At 41.4% G+C, this 19,211-nt stretch overlaps 1 protein-coding gene across 3 annotated transcripts in view; it reads left to right on the top strand.

Annotated features, from left to right (window-relative positions):
- elf1 (E74-like ETS transcription factor 1) overlaps positions 1-19,211 on the top strand; it is a 36,435-nt gene that overhangs the window by 12,694 nt on the left and 4,530 nt on the right. For 2 of the 3 annotated variants that reach the window (XM_047585210.1, XM_047585209.1), the window contains exons 2-7: positions 13,325-13,655; positions 14,150-14,206; positions 17,259-17,433; positions 17,955-18,053; positions 18,193-18,345; positions 18,478-18,561. In XM_047585210.1, the coding sequence (XP_047441166.1) occupies positions 13,584-13,655; positions 14,150-14,206; positions 17,259-17,433; positions 17,955-18,053; positions 18,193-18,345; positions 18,478-18,561 (640 nt within the window). In that variant the 5' untranslated portion in view covers positions 13,325-13,583. The remainder of the gene's footprint in view (positions 1-13,324; positions 13,656-14,149; positions 14,207-17,258; positions 17,434-17,954; positions 18,054-18,192; positions 18,346-18,477; positions 18,562-19,211) is intronic. The other variant, XM_047585211.1, reaches the window with a different exon arrangement.

Genomic DNA, 19,211 nt, shown 5'->3' with positions numbered 1-19,211 from the left:
ATAAATAAAGTTAAATCGATTGAGCAACCATCTCTCCATGTTGCAACTGTCTCATACTCAGAGCAAGCCGGGACTGGCAGTCCTGTTTTGTAGTACATGTTGAACCAGTGCTGTGTTCTGACCACACAGGCCAAAAACCCAAAAGATTGGGAGTTTCTCTGTCTACAGACAGATGTTTCAGTCCTAAAACAAACAAACAAACAAAAAAAAGTAAATTATCTAAACTGAATCAGATATTTATTTTGACCTATTTCCTGAGAACTGAAAAGATAGTGATGTAATTGTCGATATTTTTATGATTGTAAAACCCACTGGCTTAGATCTTTTGACAAATTTTCATTTGGTGTCTCTGTGTCATGTAGGATTCGCACATTTTGATAAACACTCATCATATGACATTAACACCAGCTCAAATACATGAGAAACTGTAAATGAGGCAAGTCCCCATTTCGTACTTGTTTCCGTTCTTTTTTTTTTTTTTTTTTTTTTTTGGTCACAGAAGGGGCTGTCAGGTGACTGAGACTGATAAAACCCCACCTGGGTGAAATAGGTGAAAGACAAGAGCTTTATGTTGTCTGACAAAGAGAGAGAAAGAAACAGAGCACGCCAGAGAGATGATATGTGGAATATCAGGTAACACCTTTTGAAAACTCTCCCTGTTATGCAATGTTCTACGCTGGTCAGGGCAAAGATTCTGTCTCCTCTTAACATGGCTGCTGAGCCTTGCCACGACACAATGCGTCATGCTTAGTGGTGGAAAATAAATACGTACAACGACTCAACTGCCGTAGTTAAAGATAGTGGAACTTGAGTATGACACTTTACTCTATCAACTACATTTCAGAGGGAGGGGCGTGTATGTTTAACTGTACTACTTTTATTTGACAGCTTTACTTACTAATTATCCTTTGAGATTAACACTATGTCCACAGAAACAGTAATCAGGTTATGAAATATATTACATTGCTTGAAAATGAAACTATTTGGCTGAGAGTAAAATTGATCAAATGAACCACATGTTGATCTGGTACAACATTAAAATGCCTGTTTACAGTGCAATAAAGTGTACTGCCTCTGGAGAACTCATTTGAATGGAGGGCCATTACTTGTAATGAAGTATTTTATCACTGTGGTCATAAGGCTCTCAGTCACGTTAAGGATCTGAATATTTCTTCCATTACCATTAAAAAAACTCAGAATGCAAAGTACCTCCCCTCCCATACATGTTTTGAATGAAAACGTTCACTCTTGATACCAGATGTGGCAGAAATTACTTGACTTGAAAACTTGGTAAAAGTTTGTCCGTCATATGTTTCTCACTGAGCTTGTGTGGGTGGAGACAGGTTTGACTTTAGGTTGCAACATGCAGAGCATCATGAAAAAATTCCATCACAGCAGTCTGTTGTGCTCTGCCTTCGTATGAAACAGTCACTTATGCCTTCGTATGGCTTTGTAAATGCAGAAATAAGGTGCTTTTATATCTTTCCTATCTTACAGCTAGCTCTCAGCTATAAATTGCTAGCGCTATGTAATGCTGTGGTCTGAAAACACATTCATGGTGCAAAGTTTTTCTTTCCAATTATACGGGTTCCGCCCTGCATGAGGTAACATGGTGCAAAAATAGGCTCCCCGCTGTGAGATGCATGTGAACATAAAACTGACAGCGAAATAAGTTTTAGCTGCTGCCAACTCCCTCGCGCTAATTTAAACTTCATATTGACTCTAATGTAGTATCACTTGGTACAAAGAGGCATTCTGACCCAAGCACAGGGAGAAATTGATTTCTCACATGGTTTTTGAAGGCTGCAGTCCCAGACACCCAGCTGCAATGGTGTCTGTGTCTGGAGTCTTCAGTGGAAAACTAGCCATGCCCAGAATGTCTGCAGCACTCAAATGATCTGCTCAGCTCCTGTCTGAGTGGAAAGGTCTCAGTTATGGAGGCCAGAGTTAAAGCTTTTTTATTTTTCCTTGAAAGCTTTCCTTCTTTTTAATATTTTGCTTTCATTCTATTCGCGTGTCACCGTGTGCCTTTCATCACCCTTTGTCTGTGTGTTAGTGTAATACTTAATGACTAGATGTAAAAGGACTCCAGCAGATTCTCATGAATTTAATTAGGATTAAAGTGCGCCTCAGAGAGTCACATTTTCAAGCATGATGGTGCCCCTTTTGTGAAAATCGATCATGACATGCGGTGGGTACAATTTATGAAAAACACAAACTACATCAATTTGTACATTTGCTTTTTCAGTTTTCAATTCTGTTCATCATTCATCCACAGTCTTCACACCAGGGCACACGTAACGAGCTTCATGTGAGTGAAGCTTTCTATATAAATGTGAAAATCCAATCAGAAACTACATTTTAAGTCCTTCTTAGACTTTTGATTAATCACTGTTACGTTATTATTTGAGCTCCACTTATTACAAAAATAATGAAAAAGAAATTTGCCCCATTGAATCGTTTAACCTTTTGAGACATATTACTGTTGCATATTTGTAGCCACCAACAACTTAGTTTCAATAGATAGGTGGATACATGGATGCTTTATTCGTGCCAAACTGGCAAATTTCACAGATGGAGCAACAATGTACAGGTTTTCAACACCATACATAATATATAATAAAAATAATAAAATAGAAAAAACAAAGGATACTGTATACACAATATTTACAAGAATTATAAAAAGAGTTGCTGTGAAATGAAATGGATGTACAACCAGTGACCAAATTGCCATGTGTTTGAGCATAACGACTAGAAACTCCCAGCGATCTCTGTCCCAAGGAAACAGAAGCTTGCTGTTAAATGTCTTCTATCTTGTTTGTTCTGCAGAAAACAGTACCTTTAGAGAAGGTTGTTTGCCTTACTCTGTTGTTCTCAGAGGTCAGACAAGCAAGATAATATGTTAATTAGTGAGAATCAGAGCTGCCAAGATTGTGGTCTCCCCATGTTTCCAGCCTATATGCTAAACTGAACTAGCCAGCTGCTGGTTGTAGTTTTATAGCATCTTGACATTTTCCCTTAACTCTCCAAAGAAAAAGCAAACAAGCATATTCCTAAATTTACCCTTTGTTGTCCCTCTCACTTAATTGTTAAAATGACCCGAGCTGTTCAAAGCAAATCAGTTTCTGAACACACATGCAAGGAATTTATTGTCTGCATTTAAACCACAGACTTGGAGCAGGGAGCAGCCCGGGGGCAGTTTCTTGGGGGTTATTTGCACAAGGCACCTCAGCCATGGACATAGTGGGGATTGAAGTTGCTTCTCTGACCACCAGCTGCCCTGTTTGTGACACCCGTAACTTTAGCAGAGCAATGGTACTAAGAGCCGTGACGGTGATAGGATCATATAAATTATTTTCAGTGAGTCATGATGTCCTTGCTTGCTCAAAAACACTTAACAATTCAGATCTATGATTCCAGCTGGTAATAGCAGTTAACTACACAGGTAGAGGTGGTATGAAAATCCATTCAGTCGTGTGTTTGTGCTTGTTACGCTTGGTTTTCAACATGTGTCCTTACAAATGCACTGGGCCTATGCTGAGCTGGATGAGGCCCACCTGCTCTCTCTTTCTCGTGCACAGAGCCTACTTTACAAGCCCTCTCTCTCTGCATGTTTCTAAGCAACCGCCACTCCTTGTTTACCTTTGCGTTTTTGCATTGTGATTCTCGTCAGAACAACATAAACCCAGCCCCTCGGGAGACTGATAGTCAGGGCTCTTTATTCAAAGTACTATTGAAGTGAAGGTTGTCTGTTTACATAAGAAATGTATGCTATATATGTATCTTTCAGAAAAATCTATAGTCAGAGCCAAATTCATAAAACTAATATACTTATCTTCTGGCGTTATTATTACCGGTCCCTAATATGGTTAAACAATGACACAGTGTAAATATTTTGTTACATATACCCATGTTGAGCACGTCTGTCCCCTTTAACCAGGTAGTTTATTGTCCTCATCTCCTGCCCCCACGCTGCACCTTCCTCATCGCCTGACTACCATAAACAAGTGTATTTCATAAGGCATTCTCAAATATTGACCTGCCCGAACGGGCTGTTCCTCTGCTTCCTGCACAAATCCAAACACTTCTCCAAATACACAGAGTGAGTCCTTGATTGATGCTCGTAGCAGCTGGAATACACAAACTAAATGAAATGTGTTCGTATTAGTAAGTAATCTTCATTTTAATATTATTAGTGCTGGAGTAAATATGTCAAGATAACAAGCTCAAGCGTCGGAAGCACAAGTGATGCGGTAATACCTAAAGCATGCAGTCCAAACATTTGCCATGACATCACGATTTGTAGCTTAGGCGTGTTCGTCCAGTTACATTGCTTAACAGTTTTTTTTTTCCCTCTCCGCATTTGAAGTATGGCATCTTGAAATGTAATGACTTTGCACTTCTGTCCTCATATCCAGGAATAGGGCACACGTTTACTGGCTTCAAGATTAGATAGAAACATTGGCCAGTGATATATAACACCACACTGACCCAGTATCCAATTGTGTGAAATCAGATAAGCTGTCTTGAAGGGGCTAAGCTGTCTCAGTGTGAGTGGTCCTATCTGCGAGGCTTTACGGGGGATCAGATGGGAAGAGCTGATTTACTGTTATTAGCTGTTAAACCAAAGTATGATCTGTAGACATCTCAAGAACAGCTTTGCTAAAGCTGCCAATTTGCATGTTTCACTGTGTTTTAACCTTTACAACAGGGAAACATTATTATAAATGCACTCAAAAAAGGAATATCTGACTCTCTTTGTTGCTGCTACTTCAGAAAACTACGTTTGACGGCACATGTGAAGGAATCATTTGGGAAATATTTTCATTTGCCATCTGCAGACTGACACAATTCTCTCGCCTGTGGGCTAAATGTGAGGTTACAGCCAGGAGACAGTTATCTCACCTCAGCATAGAAACAGGAACAGGGAACACCTAGTCTAGCTCTGCCCAGAGGTCACAAATCCACTTCTAAAACTCTGTAATTAACATGTTAGTGCTTGTTTTTGAATTTGGACAAAAAAACGTGTGAAAACAAGATTCAGTTTTAAGGTTGACTGTACCTTTGACCATAACCAGGCAATGAATCTCCTCTCACATCCAGTCTTCATCCTAAATCAAGGAAAGTGCTGATTTTAATTGTACATTTAACTGCAGATCTGTGTGTGGTTTCCACTCATCTAACTCTTTCACAGAATTCACAAAATGTCAGAGTATTCTTTTCAGAAGAGCCTGACCCAAAGAGCATGACAAGACAGAGGAACATGATACAGCTAAAGATGTGTTGCTTGTTGCGTATTGCTACATGCCTGACTATGGGTGGACACATCAGCCTGCTTGTGTCCAGACCTGTTTGGTATGCAGCCTCCTCTGTAACAGCCGGGTCCCCTGTTCAGCCTTGACTCAGACTCATACCCCTTAGATTTCTCTGCTTCATCTGAACACGTACCTTTCAGTATGCTGCAAGGCCGTGTGGAAAACTTGGCATGGTTCACATCGCATATAAGCAGCAAATGGAATTTCTCCCTTTGAGATAATAAGCTGTTTTGGGATGTTACATAATCGGATGGCTGCTATGATTGTGGTTTATAGTTTTAGAAAGAATCAAGGATGTCATCCTTTGTCTTGTTTTTATTCAAGCTTGGTGGAGGATATGCTGCTGGTATTTTTCTTGGTACGATATCCTCTCTCTCTACTCCCAGTATTTCTTTGCTGTGACATGTTAGTATTGGTATGAATGTAAACACATCAGAGATGGGCGTGTGAAGAAGCAGGTACAGTAGTGCTGTAGTGCTATACTGTTTTTAGAATCACTTTATGGTGGGAATTAAACAGGATACTTTTTGGAAAACTTATGACGTTTGTTCAATGTTATTTTTTCCTTTTACAATGAATGCACCAGGCTTCTGTACATATCTACTACATCTAATGCACGTGGCAGTTCTTGTGCTTCTTGAATAAAAAAAAGAGAATTTAGTTTTTCCAGTGTAGTCATGCATCAAGTGGCTCCCACACAGCAGCCAAAACAACAGCAGAGTCGGGGAGTCAGGATGAAACATTTCAAATATGTCTACAAGAAAAGAATCTGAAGGGCAGTGAAATGCAACTGACACACACGCACAGACTTGCTTGTGTATTATCCTCACCTTTTGGGTAGTTTATTATAATCATTGTGATTTTGAAATTCTGTGACTGGGCCGAGACACAAGAGAGGCAAAAACTAGCTATGCTACTTACTGTATATACTAAATAATACATTCTGTACATACTGTTCGAACTTGTGCTGGATAGATCATGTTATTTGATTAGGGAGTTAATCGTGCATGATCTTAAATGGGTCGTGGTAAACAAGGTACTTCAGACTGGACTCATGCACGCCTTCAGTCATATGAACCACATCAAGATATCTTTGTCCCACCAATGACCACATTTACCTATTAAATCTATTATAAACAATGAGTACTTGACATTTGTACAAGCACTGTCTTGCACACATACTGCACATACTAGCTCTGGCTGAGGCCATCTTCAACCAGATCTGAAGCAACACTAATCAGCTCAAAGTGCCATTTGTTTTTTAGCCAATGATGTGTCCTTGCCAGTACACGTCAAGTTAAATAATTATGAAAATTAAACCTTGAAGCGGAAAGGATTGGATCAACAGTTTTCCCACGAGTCAATCTGACATACCATAGGTGTAAATAATGAAATTATTTAGTGGAAAATCCATTGTTAATGTCGACAAGAACACACAGGCTTTGCCAAAAGTGTGAAAATATCTGTATTACCATGGTCAGCTCTGGTTGGTAAATGCCTGCAGCGCACTACTAATACTAATAAATCTTATCAACACTTCAAGTCAGCTCTTGTTCAGTGAGTAAAACAGAAAACATTTAAGATGCTAGCTTCACCTTATTTCTAGCAGTGATTACATGTTAAAACGTCAGACACCACCAATGTCTTATCAGCTGAAGGATCAGGTGTCAGATTAATTTTAACTTAACTGCTGACATTGCCTTGAGAAGCTACGTCTTTTGAGAAGGTGTCATTAACCCCAGTGCGTTTGCGTATTGCTAAACCAGTCTAACTGACAACGTGCAGATCCTTCTATTAAAATTCTAACTGCCTTTATCATCACATCTGACTGTGAAGTTCCAGGGTGCAGTTGTCTTTTCTAAAACTTAGCTGCAATTTCCTGTCCTGTTTTCACAACTTAACTGGTTCTTCCTATCCGTGACATGTGGCCTCTTGCCACATAATAGAAATAGGCCACTCGTGGTAGTTTTTACCAAAGTGCTGCATCTGTTAACATTAAAACATAGTTTTACACGCAAGGAATTTGTTCTCCGACGTGCTTTAAGATTCATTAAACATCTGATAGTGTGTAAAGACACTTGTTTTGTTTTAAGGATTTATTGTGATTTAGATTTGTATGTGTACAACTGTAGAATAATATTTGTACAAATTAAGCTGAGCAGAAAGAGAGCAGAATATTTTCACACTGTCAATGAATGGCTCTGGCTTCAGGGCTGTTGATCTGAGCAGCTCATAAAAAAGTTTGCTGTAGTTGCACACGCGTCGCGTCTGTATACTGATATACTCGCCTTGCTTTCTGACCTATAAGTGAACACCGTGTGACAGGAACTTTATAGTGTCTTCTGAGAATTTGTGTAAAACCAACTTTCGGGGCCAAGTTAGGGATGTGTGCCTTAGTGTCTGTGTGTAGGGGTGGGGGTTAGGAGTGTTTTTGCAAGCCTGTCAGCATTGTGGGGAAGAGATGTCTGCAAATGGCAGGTGTGGCTTTGCGAGCCCCATTACGATCTTTTGACTTCACCATCACCGCCCTTAAACAGCCCCGAGAGTAGCAGGCTTGAAATGTCAGAATTTTCAACAAAATCTAATGATGTCTCATTTGTGGATCATGTTTGACAAGTTGGTCATAGGCTTGTTACATTTTTAGTATATTATATTTGTGACATGAGTTTTGAGTAGTTGAGTTCATTTTGACTCATCACACTTAGATACGCTATCAGTCAAGTGTTGACTGGTAGTGTATGCATATATTTTGTGATGAGGCAAAGTCATTGTCCAAAAACTAAAAACATTTTTGTGTTTTACGTCAGTCTGGCAGATATTTCTAGTAGCTATATCATTCATGTAGGAAATGCTACCTGTGTGACGAGACTCATATCTACGAGAGTAATAGCTTGTAGCTTGAGAAGGAAGGAGGGGGAGTAGAGAACTTTCCGCTCTTACACAGAGAAAGAAATTTTCTTCTGAGTGTGGTTTAACAGACAGGAAGCAGCAGAAAACCCGCTGCTTAGTGATGCTGTTCCTGTGAGCTCAAAATTCACAGGTCAGTTTGTGGGTGTTTTTTTTTTCTCTTTCTACCAGGTTTTAAAAAAATCTCCCTGCTATTTCTGGTTCACATTATTTCTCTTGTCTGCCATGAACAAGAAAGTCTAGTATGCCGTGCTGTGATGAAGCACATATCGGACGAGTGCTGCGAGAGAGAGAACATTTGTAAAATGTCAAAAGGAAACAAGACTGTTACAGACTGGCGTGGATATGTGATTAAAAGAGATGTGGAATCTAGTCTATGGAGGACATTTCTACAGCCTCCAGAGGCATTACTAAGGTTTTATCCCTGGTCTCATTAACATATCAGCCCTCTAAAGCAAATGTCCAAGTCAATAAAAAGCTCAATGTTATACCTAATGGCGTGTTAGTTGGCACAAACAACTATTGTCACAGTAAGCCACTGGCCCTTCTACCAGGGCCTGAAGCCTGAATGGAAAAGTACAAGGTTCGCAGGAGATGAGATTAAATTCCATTCTCTTTCTGAATGCCTTGTGCTCGAGGTGACGTTTTTCTCTCAGTCTTCATTGGCGTGGTACAGTCAAATGTCTCCTAGTATAATACGGACACAGTGAGTTCTGGCTCAGACGCGGTGCTGTCTGCGTTTCTGATACCTTGTGCTCTGCAGCTGCACGCTGTTAGCCAGCATCTAAGCCCGCCTCTGTGCCCGCTCCTGCCATTTTATCACCATACGCATGGTGTAGCCTCTGGATTGCGGTGAAGGCGCTCTTTTATTCAGCTCAGTGACGTTGAGTTGGAGTTTGAACTGTGGTGAGGCATGGCACATTGCGCAATGCTGGGTGGTAAATGTAGAATGCACAGAAAATACTGTATACAAAACAGTTTTTAGGTGGCTGACTTAAAGTTGTAGTGGTGATGAAAACCACGTCTAAATCTTTTGTCTGGCACTCCTTAATTGCTATCCTCTTAGTTTGTTGAGTTAGCAAACACTTATTCAGCACCATGACCATACTATAATTCTTTATTTTTATTTTTATTTCCCTTTTTTTTTCCCAAAGTCCCATTTTCACAAAGCTGCTGCTGTTGTGCTGCTGTTTGAGTCATTTTTCTTGGCACTTTAAGAGCTATTGTCTCATAAGTGTAGTTAGTTTAATAACAACTGGGCAAGACTAAGGGATATTGCTGTCTAGAAATGATGATGATCAGGATCCTCTGATGCCCACATGGGCTATCACAAAGGTCCAGGAATGAGCTTGAGCCTCATATCACTGAGTCATTTCCTTTACAGGAACCCAGAGGATCCTGCAAAAACAGCATGTTGACAACCTTTTTATAACATGGTGGTGGTAAACTCATGCCTTTTCTGCCATCTTGCAGAGCAGTGCTTCACAAATTAAACATTTATTGGACTCATAAAGGCAAAAATGTCTTTGTCTTGACAATGAAGTATCTCTCCACAGCCTGTGAGATGAGAGACACAATCACTGTTTGTTAGTTTTGTAAAGTTGCAGGTGTTTAGTGAGTAGACAGAGATATTTGAGATTTATTTCTGTCTCAGTTTGTACACATCACATCTGTGCTTTGTGTACCTGTATGGGAAAAGCTTTCAAATACCAGGAATACCTCTCCCTCTCCCTCTCTCCCTCTCTCTCCCTTTCTCTCTCTCTCTCTCTCTCTCTCTCTCTCTCCTTCTCTGAAACCAGCACCGGTATTATTTAAGTTCTGTGACCTCTATTATTACCACCTGGTGTGAACGAACAATCATGTCACCTGGGGAAACCTACATTTTTGTAACCTGAGCCTAACATGGCTGATAAGTAAAGTTTGCCTGGTCCTTTTCTTGCATCTCACAATGTTTGCTTTCGCCACATGCAGTGTGAGTCATTGCATAGTCATTCAATTGGCTTAAATTACCTCCTTTCATGGTCAACAATGAGCTCAGCTGAGGAGACTAAAGCGGGGGAAGTGGGGCCTTCTGGGAATGCTCCATTTGTTCATGAATCCTGACTCTAATTGGTTGTTATTGCGACTGGCAGTCACCATGCTGTAGGGGTGGAGTAGGCCAGTGTTTGCTTCATACTCCTCCTCAGTCTGCTGCACACCAGGCTGCCATAAATAACACAGCGTCGTAATTGCAAGGAGACACTTGATTGATAAAGAATCTCATCACTGTGGTCAGTGTCCACGATGGAGCATACCATCGTCTTAATGGTTATCTTCCATCTGCATTATTTTCATTACGTATTTAATTATGAAAATTCACGAGCAACCAGTCCAAAAATAATTTTATGGTTTCTTAGTCTTCTTATTAAACATCTTTGGGTCAGCAATGACTCTGTGGGAAAACTGTGACAGACATTTTTCCCATTTATCGGCCTGTGAATTAATCAAGAAAATAATGATGCAATTAAACAGTAATAAAAAAAAATCATTAGTTGCTGCTGTGTAGAATGTCAGACTTTAAAAACATACTAATGGGCCACTATTGGTATCTTATTAAATGTTAAAATTTCAGTTTATTATGATTAAAAAAAAAAAGAAACTTCCTCCTTGCACTGCATGAGCTGATATACCATAGTCGTGCTTACAGCCTCCAGTCAAGACCAAAAACATCAATTAATGTTGATTTAAATTTAAAATGTTAAAGGTTTCCACATAGTTTTTCTGTCTATCCATTAAATATCTGTGCAGTACAATTTACAGGTCCAGGACGTGCCAACTTGGTAACCACACTAAAATACTGAAGTCTGTTAGAACGAGGAGGCCCCACCCAGAACGAGTCACAGGCAGTCTATTTGCTCTGTGGACTATTATGCATTGACTAACATCGCAGTAAAACCCCTCCCTTCTCTGTTCTCCTCCTCTTCTCCTCGTCATGAGGTCGCAAGTGCCGTTACAACCCTGCCCCTGTGCCGGGACAAGGCAGCTGTTGTCATGTGCTGTGGGATAATGTGCGAGCTGCATCTGACTAATGGCTGGCTCTCTTGTATCCCTGTCTGCTGTTAACACCATGCCAACTGGGCCATCCAGATCAATGAAGCACTGACGAGAGGGACATAGAAAATACCCTCATGCAACCGCTGACACAGGCTGACACATTTAAATACGAAGACAACAGACGACACACAAACACCAACACCAGAATTAGAGACGCAACATGAAACATGGACGTCGCTTACGTCAACCTACTTTTACTCATGTTGATTCAATAATCGTTTCTTGCCATCAGATCATTTGTTCACCAATTAGCTTGGCTGAAAACTGAAATGTTCACTCTCATAGCTTTATAAATGGCCAGTGAGGTAAATGAGGGTTAATTAGCAGCTCATTAGAGCCACTAAGCAGACAGACATGTTTCCACCCGGAGTTCTGCTTTTGTCTGTCTTTTGTTTGCTTGATTTATACATCTTCTTAAAATTGGATGCCTCGTGCAATATATTTCATCTTTTCTCCTCGAGTCTGGTAATGAACAGTACTCCAAACAAACATGCCAAGAAGACTGGGACACTGAGCTCCAGACAGATGGCAGCAGTGTCCAGCTCTGGCAGAGGTGGCATGAACGCTGCCCAGCAGCGACAGCAAGAGGGATTGACTGAAGTGAAATACTAGCCTTCAGATTTAGTTTCCTTGCCTCTCTTCTATCTCCCAGAGTGATGCTTTCCAGACAATGGCCACATGTTAGTATTCTGTCTGGATGCTTGGTAGAAAGATAAACTAAATTGCAAAATGTGTTTGTCTCTTGTGCCCTACAAGCTGCTGAAGCCTTTCTCTATCACCTCCTCTTATGTTGCATTCTCTATGAAATACAACTGGGGTCTGGTATGCAACTTCTTCAGTCACACAGGCATTTCTAAGCAAATAAGCTCCACCCTGCAGCAGTGGGAAAACAGGGATAGTGAGTGGAGAGTTGCCATCTGAGTTTTCTACTCCTGCCATGTCTTTGGGTTCTGAGAACGAAGAAGGTGTGTGTGGTGGGGGGGTATGTGGCCCCTGGGTCTACTTATCCATTTATTCTTCAACCTAAAATCAGTCCCTCCCATCCTTCATCCCCGAAACCTGCCTGTGGGTATCGGGTTGTTGGGACACACCTCAGCACACACACACACACACTCACGAGTACACAACCACCAGTTTCCCTCCCCCACCCCCTGTGATCACAGTAACTCCCTGAGGGTCAACACAGAGGGGCTTCCAGAGCATCATCAGACGAGTGTGTGTTTGTGAGAAGAGGGAGCGTTCTCTCAGACCGTCTCCACCCCAGCACCCGCTCATGTGATCATAATATCAGCCCCCTGAGCCTTATGATCTAGGGTGGTTTGCTGAGGGGCGTCTCACATTCAGGGGCCGAGCTAGAAATGAGAGGCTTCAGAGATTACATCAGAATAAACTGTGCACTGAGATCCCCTCAACTGTACGTTCATATGTTGTTGCTGCAACATCAGTTTATAGCAAGAAGATTAACTAACATACACTTATTGTATTTTTTTTGTAAATAATTATATAAAAGGCCAGAAATTGATGGTTTTACTCTTCTTGCATTTGAGTTTAGCATTTTATGGTCATAGATTGTTTATTTGAATATTTTTAAGAGCTCATCTTCAGCATTATTAGAATCCCATACTGCGGATGTCAGTTTATTTAGCTGCAGGCCAAACTTTTATAGAAGGTCAGTTTATTGATAACAGTTTAAAATATTATAGCGGTATATCTCTGCTTTGTGAGCTCGTCAGTGAAGGGCTCGTCAGTGATCTCATTTTTCCACAGCAAGTTGTGGCTTTCCAGTGTCAAAGATCAAAACAAGTCATAACCCAGATAGCTAACTCCAGCCCCAAACTGCAGAGGTCCAACAAGGGTTTTCACAGCCTAGTTACGTGTCATAAACACTGACATTTTCCACTACTATGTCTGCTACTACCTGTGTCTTGCCACTGAAATTAAATTGATCTAATGTCTCCTGACCTTAGCCTTTATCTGTCTCTCTCTCTTTGTCTCTCTCTCTCTGCCAGGTGTAGATGCTCCAGGCGCAGCGGGGCCCAGCCTCTGTGTCAGAGAGGGACGAGGCTGCACCCACCTGGGCCACAGCGCTCCTCTGAAACTCGGCTCGTGGTCTCTCTCTCGCAGCACTGACTGCCCAGATTAGAAAACAGAACGACAGGGGAAGCCATTTTGTGAGGCTGAAGCTGAGTCTGCCTGTGCCGAGAAGGACCTGGAGTAGTCATAGCTGGGATATTTTAGGCCTTTCTCTGCACTCTGATCCCCATTGCCATGACGACTGCAGTGCAGCCCAGTGAACTGGTTTTTGAATTTGCAAGCAACGGGATGGACGAAATCAATCAGGTAACCATCACACTAGAGAGACGACATTCTTGGCTCTTTAAACCGCTGCTTTTATTCTTCTCTGAGCTTGTAGTTTACATTTTTTCTTGTTCTTGTTTTGATCAAAAGAGTTTTAAGAGTTATAACATCCATCATTTTCAACTTGACGTACCGTGTGTGATCTTGTTGATATACGTAATACTTTTCAAAACAAACAAAACTTGTACAAACAGCATGGTCACTGGGGTAGGATTAGCCTGTGATCTTCAACTCTGACAGTATGTTGGGAAACGAGACAGACGGGGAGGAGGATGGAGAAGAGAGGAGGTCTGGGAAGCGGAGTGTGGGCTGCCGGGAGCACAGAAATGGAAAGATTGAAAACCCTACAGTGAGGTTAGGTTAGGGTGCGTGGGAGGGAACGGGTGGGGCTTGGACGTGAATGTGTTTATGGCACAAAGGTTACTGTGTGTATACAATGTGAACCTGTGCCTGTGTGTTTTTCATTGCCTGGTCAGGTGTGCAGTTATCTCATCCCCACACCCGGGTCTGAATCCTGTGGAGCAGGCTTGATTGTAAGTGTGGATGCATGTGTGTTTATGTGTACTGGTATCTGTATGTGTGTATCTAGAGTGACAAGTTGTCACTGGATCCCTGAATAGCACCGGTTCAGGCCTAACCTGATGGACCAGTTCCAGCGCTGCTTGGAAGGGATGGGATCATTCTCCTAAAAGGTCTTGCATTGTTCCAGTGCTGCAGTTTTGTTCCTTGCTGCACCCACTCAGCCTGTTATGCAAGCCGTTTGCCCCTATTTACCAAGTTGTGGAAATACCCCCCAAAAGCAACAGCACGTTGCAGCACTAATGTGGTTGCCATTTGGTTCCTGCTGGCTGTTTTAAAAATATATTGTGGCCACAGTAAAGCTGTCAGAACTGAGTGAAATCATAGAACAGGTTTTGTAATAATTAGCCTTCCCATATTGAGTTTAAGGCAAGTAAGTAGCTCTCTTGTATTAAGTAATGACACAGGATGATTATTATTTTTTTCATCATAATCAAGCTCTGATCCAGCTGCCTAGATCATTAAATGTATAATTTATATATTTCAAGCCACAGTAAAATATTTTTTGTTTTTAAGAGAACAACCTAGTTTTACTCGTAATGATATCTAAGGTCACGGGCAGTTGCACATCCTAAATGCCATGGTGAGGATATTGAAACTGTACAGACAGTTGGACTCCATAGTGTATGGGCAGGTAAAGCAGAAGAGAGTTGGGGTGTGGGGGAACAGCCTGCACAGATGCTGTTGCTTTCAAAGGCAGAATGGGGAAGTCAGAAATGCAAATCGACATGATTTTTATCGCTCCTGTTTCCCTACTAGAAACACTATTCAAGTCAAAGAGGAAGAAGCAGTTAAAATGCTTAATAAAGTTTAATATTGTCTGTGTTGCTTCTCTAGTGACTGTTCCAGTTTTTCACAATTGTATGGCTTTAAACAACAGTCTCTTGTCTTTCAAAGTTTTTGACGTGTGAATTGCGATACGCTCGTCAAATCATCACTTGGTTTACATGACAATACAAGACAAGTCTGAATTGTTCCCAGCCAAAAACAGAATCCATTTAACATCAAAACAACTGTGGAGACGGCAGCGTCACATGTCTGTTGCTCTGTCAGCAAACTGTGTGGGCTTTCTGCATTTGATGGGAGGAGGTGGGAGTTGCTGCTGTTTCAGGAGCTCAGCAGACCAACTGTCAAAATGTCTTTGTCTACTGACATGCACACTTGACTCTCACTCAAGGACAGCAAACATCATTTGGGTCCAGGCAAGGAAATGTGGTAGCGTCACTATCTAGCTATCTGATAATATGTCTACCCTCTGACTCTGATTAATGGAAAACATTCCATGTATGCCAAAGAGACACTGATAGTGTCTGTACCCAAAGCAAAATTCAGGGTTTTTGTTAGCCCAAGGAGGACCCATGGCTTTGCTGCTCAAATGATCCAAGCTGTAAGGTTTTGATCCTCAAAGATATTATAGGCCTCAGTGGAAGCCACCTTGCTCAAACGCTTACAGTATTACAGAAACAACAAAACAGTGCATGTGTAATTACTGCTGGTGCTGTTTAGGAGGTCCAACCATTTAACACTGTGTCCAAATAATGAGCCGGTCTGTTAGTTTCCTAGTTAAAGTGTAGCCCAAATGGGTACGTAGCCATGCAATCGAAGTCTCCTCTTCCCACCCCCAAGCTCAGGGCCTGGACACCTGGTATGCCCCAGAGGACCAAACCAACAATGGCCGTTTGTCCAAAGAGACAGATAAGCCTTTATACAAGTTCCTCCTACCGCACCTTTTTGTCTGTGGTGTTCCTCCTTTAATAAGGTCATTGCTGTAAGAATGTGTGATTAATTGATTGTTTAATTTTTTAAAAAACTCACAGCATAATACACACCCTTTTATCATCTGCATTTTGTTGGTTTTGAATTTTGCAGTCAACAGAGCAGCACGGTGTTGAAAAGGGATTTTTTCTTCTTCTGATTCTTCTAACTTCAGAAAACACCTTAAAATATTCTCCCCCTGTGTCTGTTTGGTGAAATCAGTACCGTTATGATGAACCTTTCACTATTTGCTTCAGTGAGGTTTGAGCACATGCACTGAGAAGCTATTCCTCAATTAGCTAAAGCATTGCAGTTAGCTTCCTGGCATTGACATGGAAATAGAAATGAGTTGAGCACATATTTGAAGTGTAGTTTGCTGCCATCTGCTGGAGGTCAGCTGATCCCTACATGCTTTGATATAAATACCTAAACATTTTAAAGAATAAATCATGATGGCATAAAAAAGTTCAATTCATTTGATGGTTCCTAAAGTACAGCTTCCTGTCATGTTGTGTGTACTTCACTATTTAAACACAGCTGTTTTATAGAGGGCCATATGACTCTGATTGAAAGTCCCTGAATGAGTCTCTGTGGCCCTTCCACTGACAGGGACCCAACAACAGTGGTAACCCTTGACCTGGTTTTTGTTTGAGGAGCTCTTAGGTGTGTTGTAATTGTCAGTTGTTGCTCAATGGTTATGCCCATATTCTGATAATTCCCTGTGTCCCCTCGCTCCTTCCTGCACTGGACTGTGCCATGCCTGAAATGAGACGGTGAGGTTAGAATTCCCAAAGCAGGTTTAGGACATGAAGGGTAGTTCATGACTGATCCATTAACATTCATTTTGGCTTATATCATTTCTGAGCACAAGATTAACTTCTCAGGAGAAGTAGGCCAGATCAAACAGCTGGTTCCTGTCTTCTTCCGCGGGTCTCTGTGGACAGCTGCAGTACCACAGAAATGAGCTCTCCTCCATGCCATGTGCCTCCACATTAGCTAAAATTGAATGTGAATCTGAAATATTTTACAAGGCAATAAAAATAAAAGACCTAATTGTGTTGTAACATTTATCTGGTGTCATCTGGGTTTTTTATATTACATTTATGATGTCTAGTGGAGGAATTAATGGGATTTTTATTGCATATACACACACGTATGTGCGAAGACCGCCAATTCCCTCCCTCCCAGTGGTATCTCATGTGTTGCAGCATCTCACTTCTTTCTTTCTCTGTGTGTCTTCTGTCTGTTCAGCTGGACGACCCATCAGTATTCCCAGCAGTGATCGTTGAGCAGGTGCCTGCAGCTGATCTGTTGCAGGTCTACTCGGGTCTCGAGTCTGATGAGGTGACCAATGGCATCATGGTGGATACCACTCTCCAAGTAGTGGAGGAACCATCGATCTTGGTGGGAGGAGTGGACCTCTCAGGTAAAGATATTTTATTTCACAATCCTTTAAAAGGTACCATGCTCAGTCAGGCGCACATACACTTCATTGAACTTTAATTCCATACCACAACAGATAGCTGATAACATGTAGAAGACCAGGCAAAGAAAGAAAATTACAATCTATATCTTTGATTTATTTGTGACATTTGCAACACAGTTCTCACTTGGTACACTCCCAGTTAATTAATTACAATTAATTGCCAGTTCCCTTTAATTTTCTTTTAATTGTAATTTTCTTCAAAATGAAAAACAAATTCATAGCATCGTCTGTTTAAGAAAACCTGTTTAAAATGAAATTATGGCCTTAACAGAATTATTGTTTATTCAAACATACTGAAGGCACAAGTGAATGTGAGTGTTATATTTAAACTCAATCTTCAGCATGAAAGCTATCCTCCTAGTCATTCAACTGTATTTGACAGATACCCAGACACATCAAAATAGCATGCAAAATATTTCAGGGGATTTCATACTGATTAATTATTGTCATCTTGCGGACAGAAACAACAGGTTCAGAAGACAGAATGGAGACGAACGAAGCGGCAGCAGCTCTTCTTAACATGGAGTCTCCAAATAACATTCTGGATGAAAAGCGCATGAGTAAGTCAATTTGCATGTGTGTTATTCTGCTGTCAGAAATAGAATTGACATTGAATTGATGATATATCGAGTATGAGAGTTATACACCTTATGGATTGATATGAACTTATATTCACTGATCTCTTTTTTTAATGTATAGTTCACTCCTATGGCACTCTGCTGGAGTCAGATCTGACATACACCCCACTGAGACCGGACCACATTGCCCTTGACGTGTCCCTAGACGAGGACACTTCTTCCATGGATGAGGTTCCCCAAAAGTGCCTCTCAAGACCTCAGAAAAAAACCAAAGGTAACGCCGTTTTCCTCTTTCTTCTTGTTTGACCACAGAAATAATCTGACTAAAATTCAGTGTTGTGGGTAATTAGATGATTTCACTGTGGCTTCCACCCTATAACACACTACCCCTCAATTTGAATCATAGTGCGAAAGCCGCGGGCGGTTCGTCCCTGCTCTCCTATCACCACCCCTAACCTGCCACTCAGGAAGAAGAGCAAAGAGGGTAAAGGTAAGCCTCACTAACTAGTCCACTTTTCTATAATGAGCCAATAAATATCAAGGTCTCTCCTCCTCTTGTGTATGCTCTGTTTCCTCCTGTGGAGTCTGCAAACAGCAGTCCTCAACCCCTGCAGTCCAGCGGGGTTGAATCTGGGCGAGTTAATGGATGAGGGGATCTCAGAGTGCTGTGTTTCACAGGGAAATAGAAGTGATTGCAGGCTGGAGGGCACATAGATGCTCCACCGATAGAAGCAGACTAGTGCTGCTCGATGTGTACTCTCATTGCACCATACAGTGTGACACAAAGAGGAGGGGGCTAGGGACGGCTGGTTCAGCTGCACACATATACATCACCCTGTCATGGTGTCTGGGATTCAAGTGACTACTGGGAGCGTTGCTGTTTTTAACCACTTCTGGCCAAAGCATTGTACAAATTAGAGTAATCTACTCCAAGACTTGGTATAATTAATTTCCTTCAAAGACACACATGCACACACACAACTGACACAACAATGGATGTAGGAAAGGAGCAGTTTCCCCAGTAACCCCACGGCTTCCATATACAAACTAAAAGGATAATGAATTATGGATGTGTATAGCTCTGCTCCACGGTCCCTCTATGAATGTCTGATGAACTTGAAACATGGCTTAAATTATTAC

The sequence above is a fragment of the Mugil cephalus genome, chromosome 5, assembly GCF_022458985.1.
Source record: "Mugil cephalus isolate CIBA_MC_2020 chromosome 5, CIBA_Mcephalus_1.1, whole genome shotgun sequence".
Classification (NCBI taxonomy): domain Eukaryota; kingdom Metazoa; phylum Chordata; class Actinopteri; order Mugiliformes; family Mugilidae; genus Mugil; species Mugil cephalus.
Note: the sequence above shows the minus strand (reverse complement) of the source record. Positions and strands in the feature narration are given on the sequence as shown.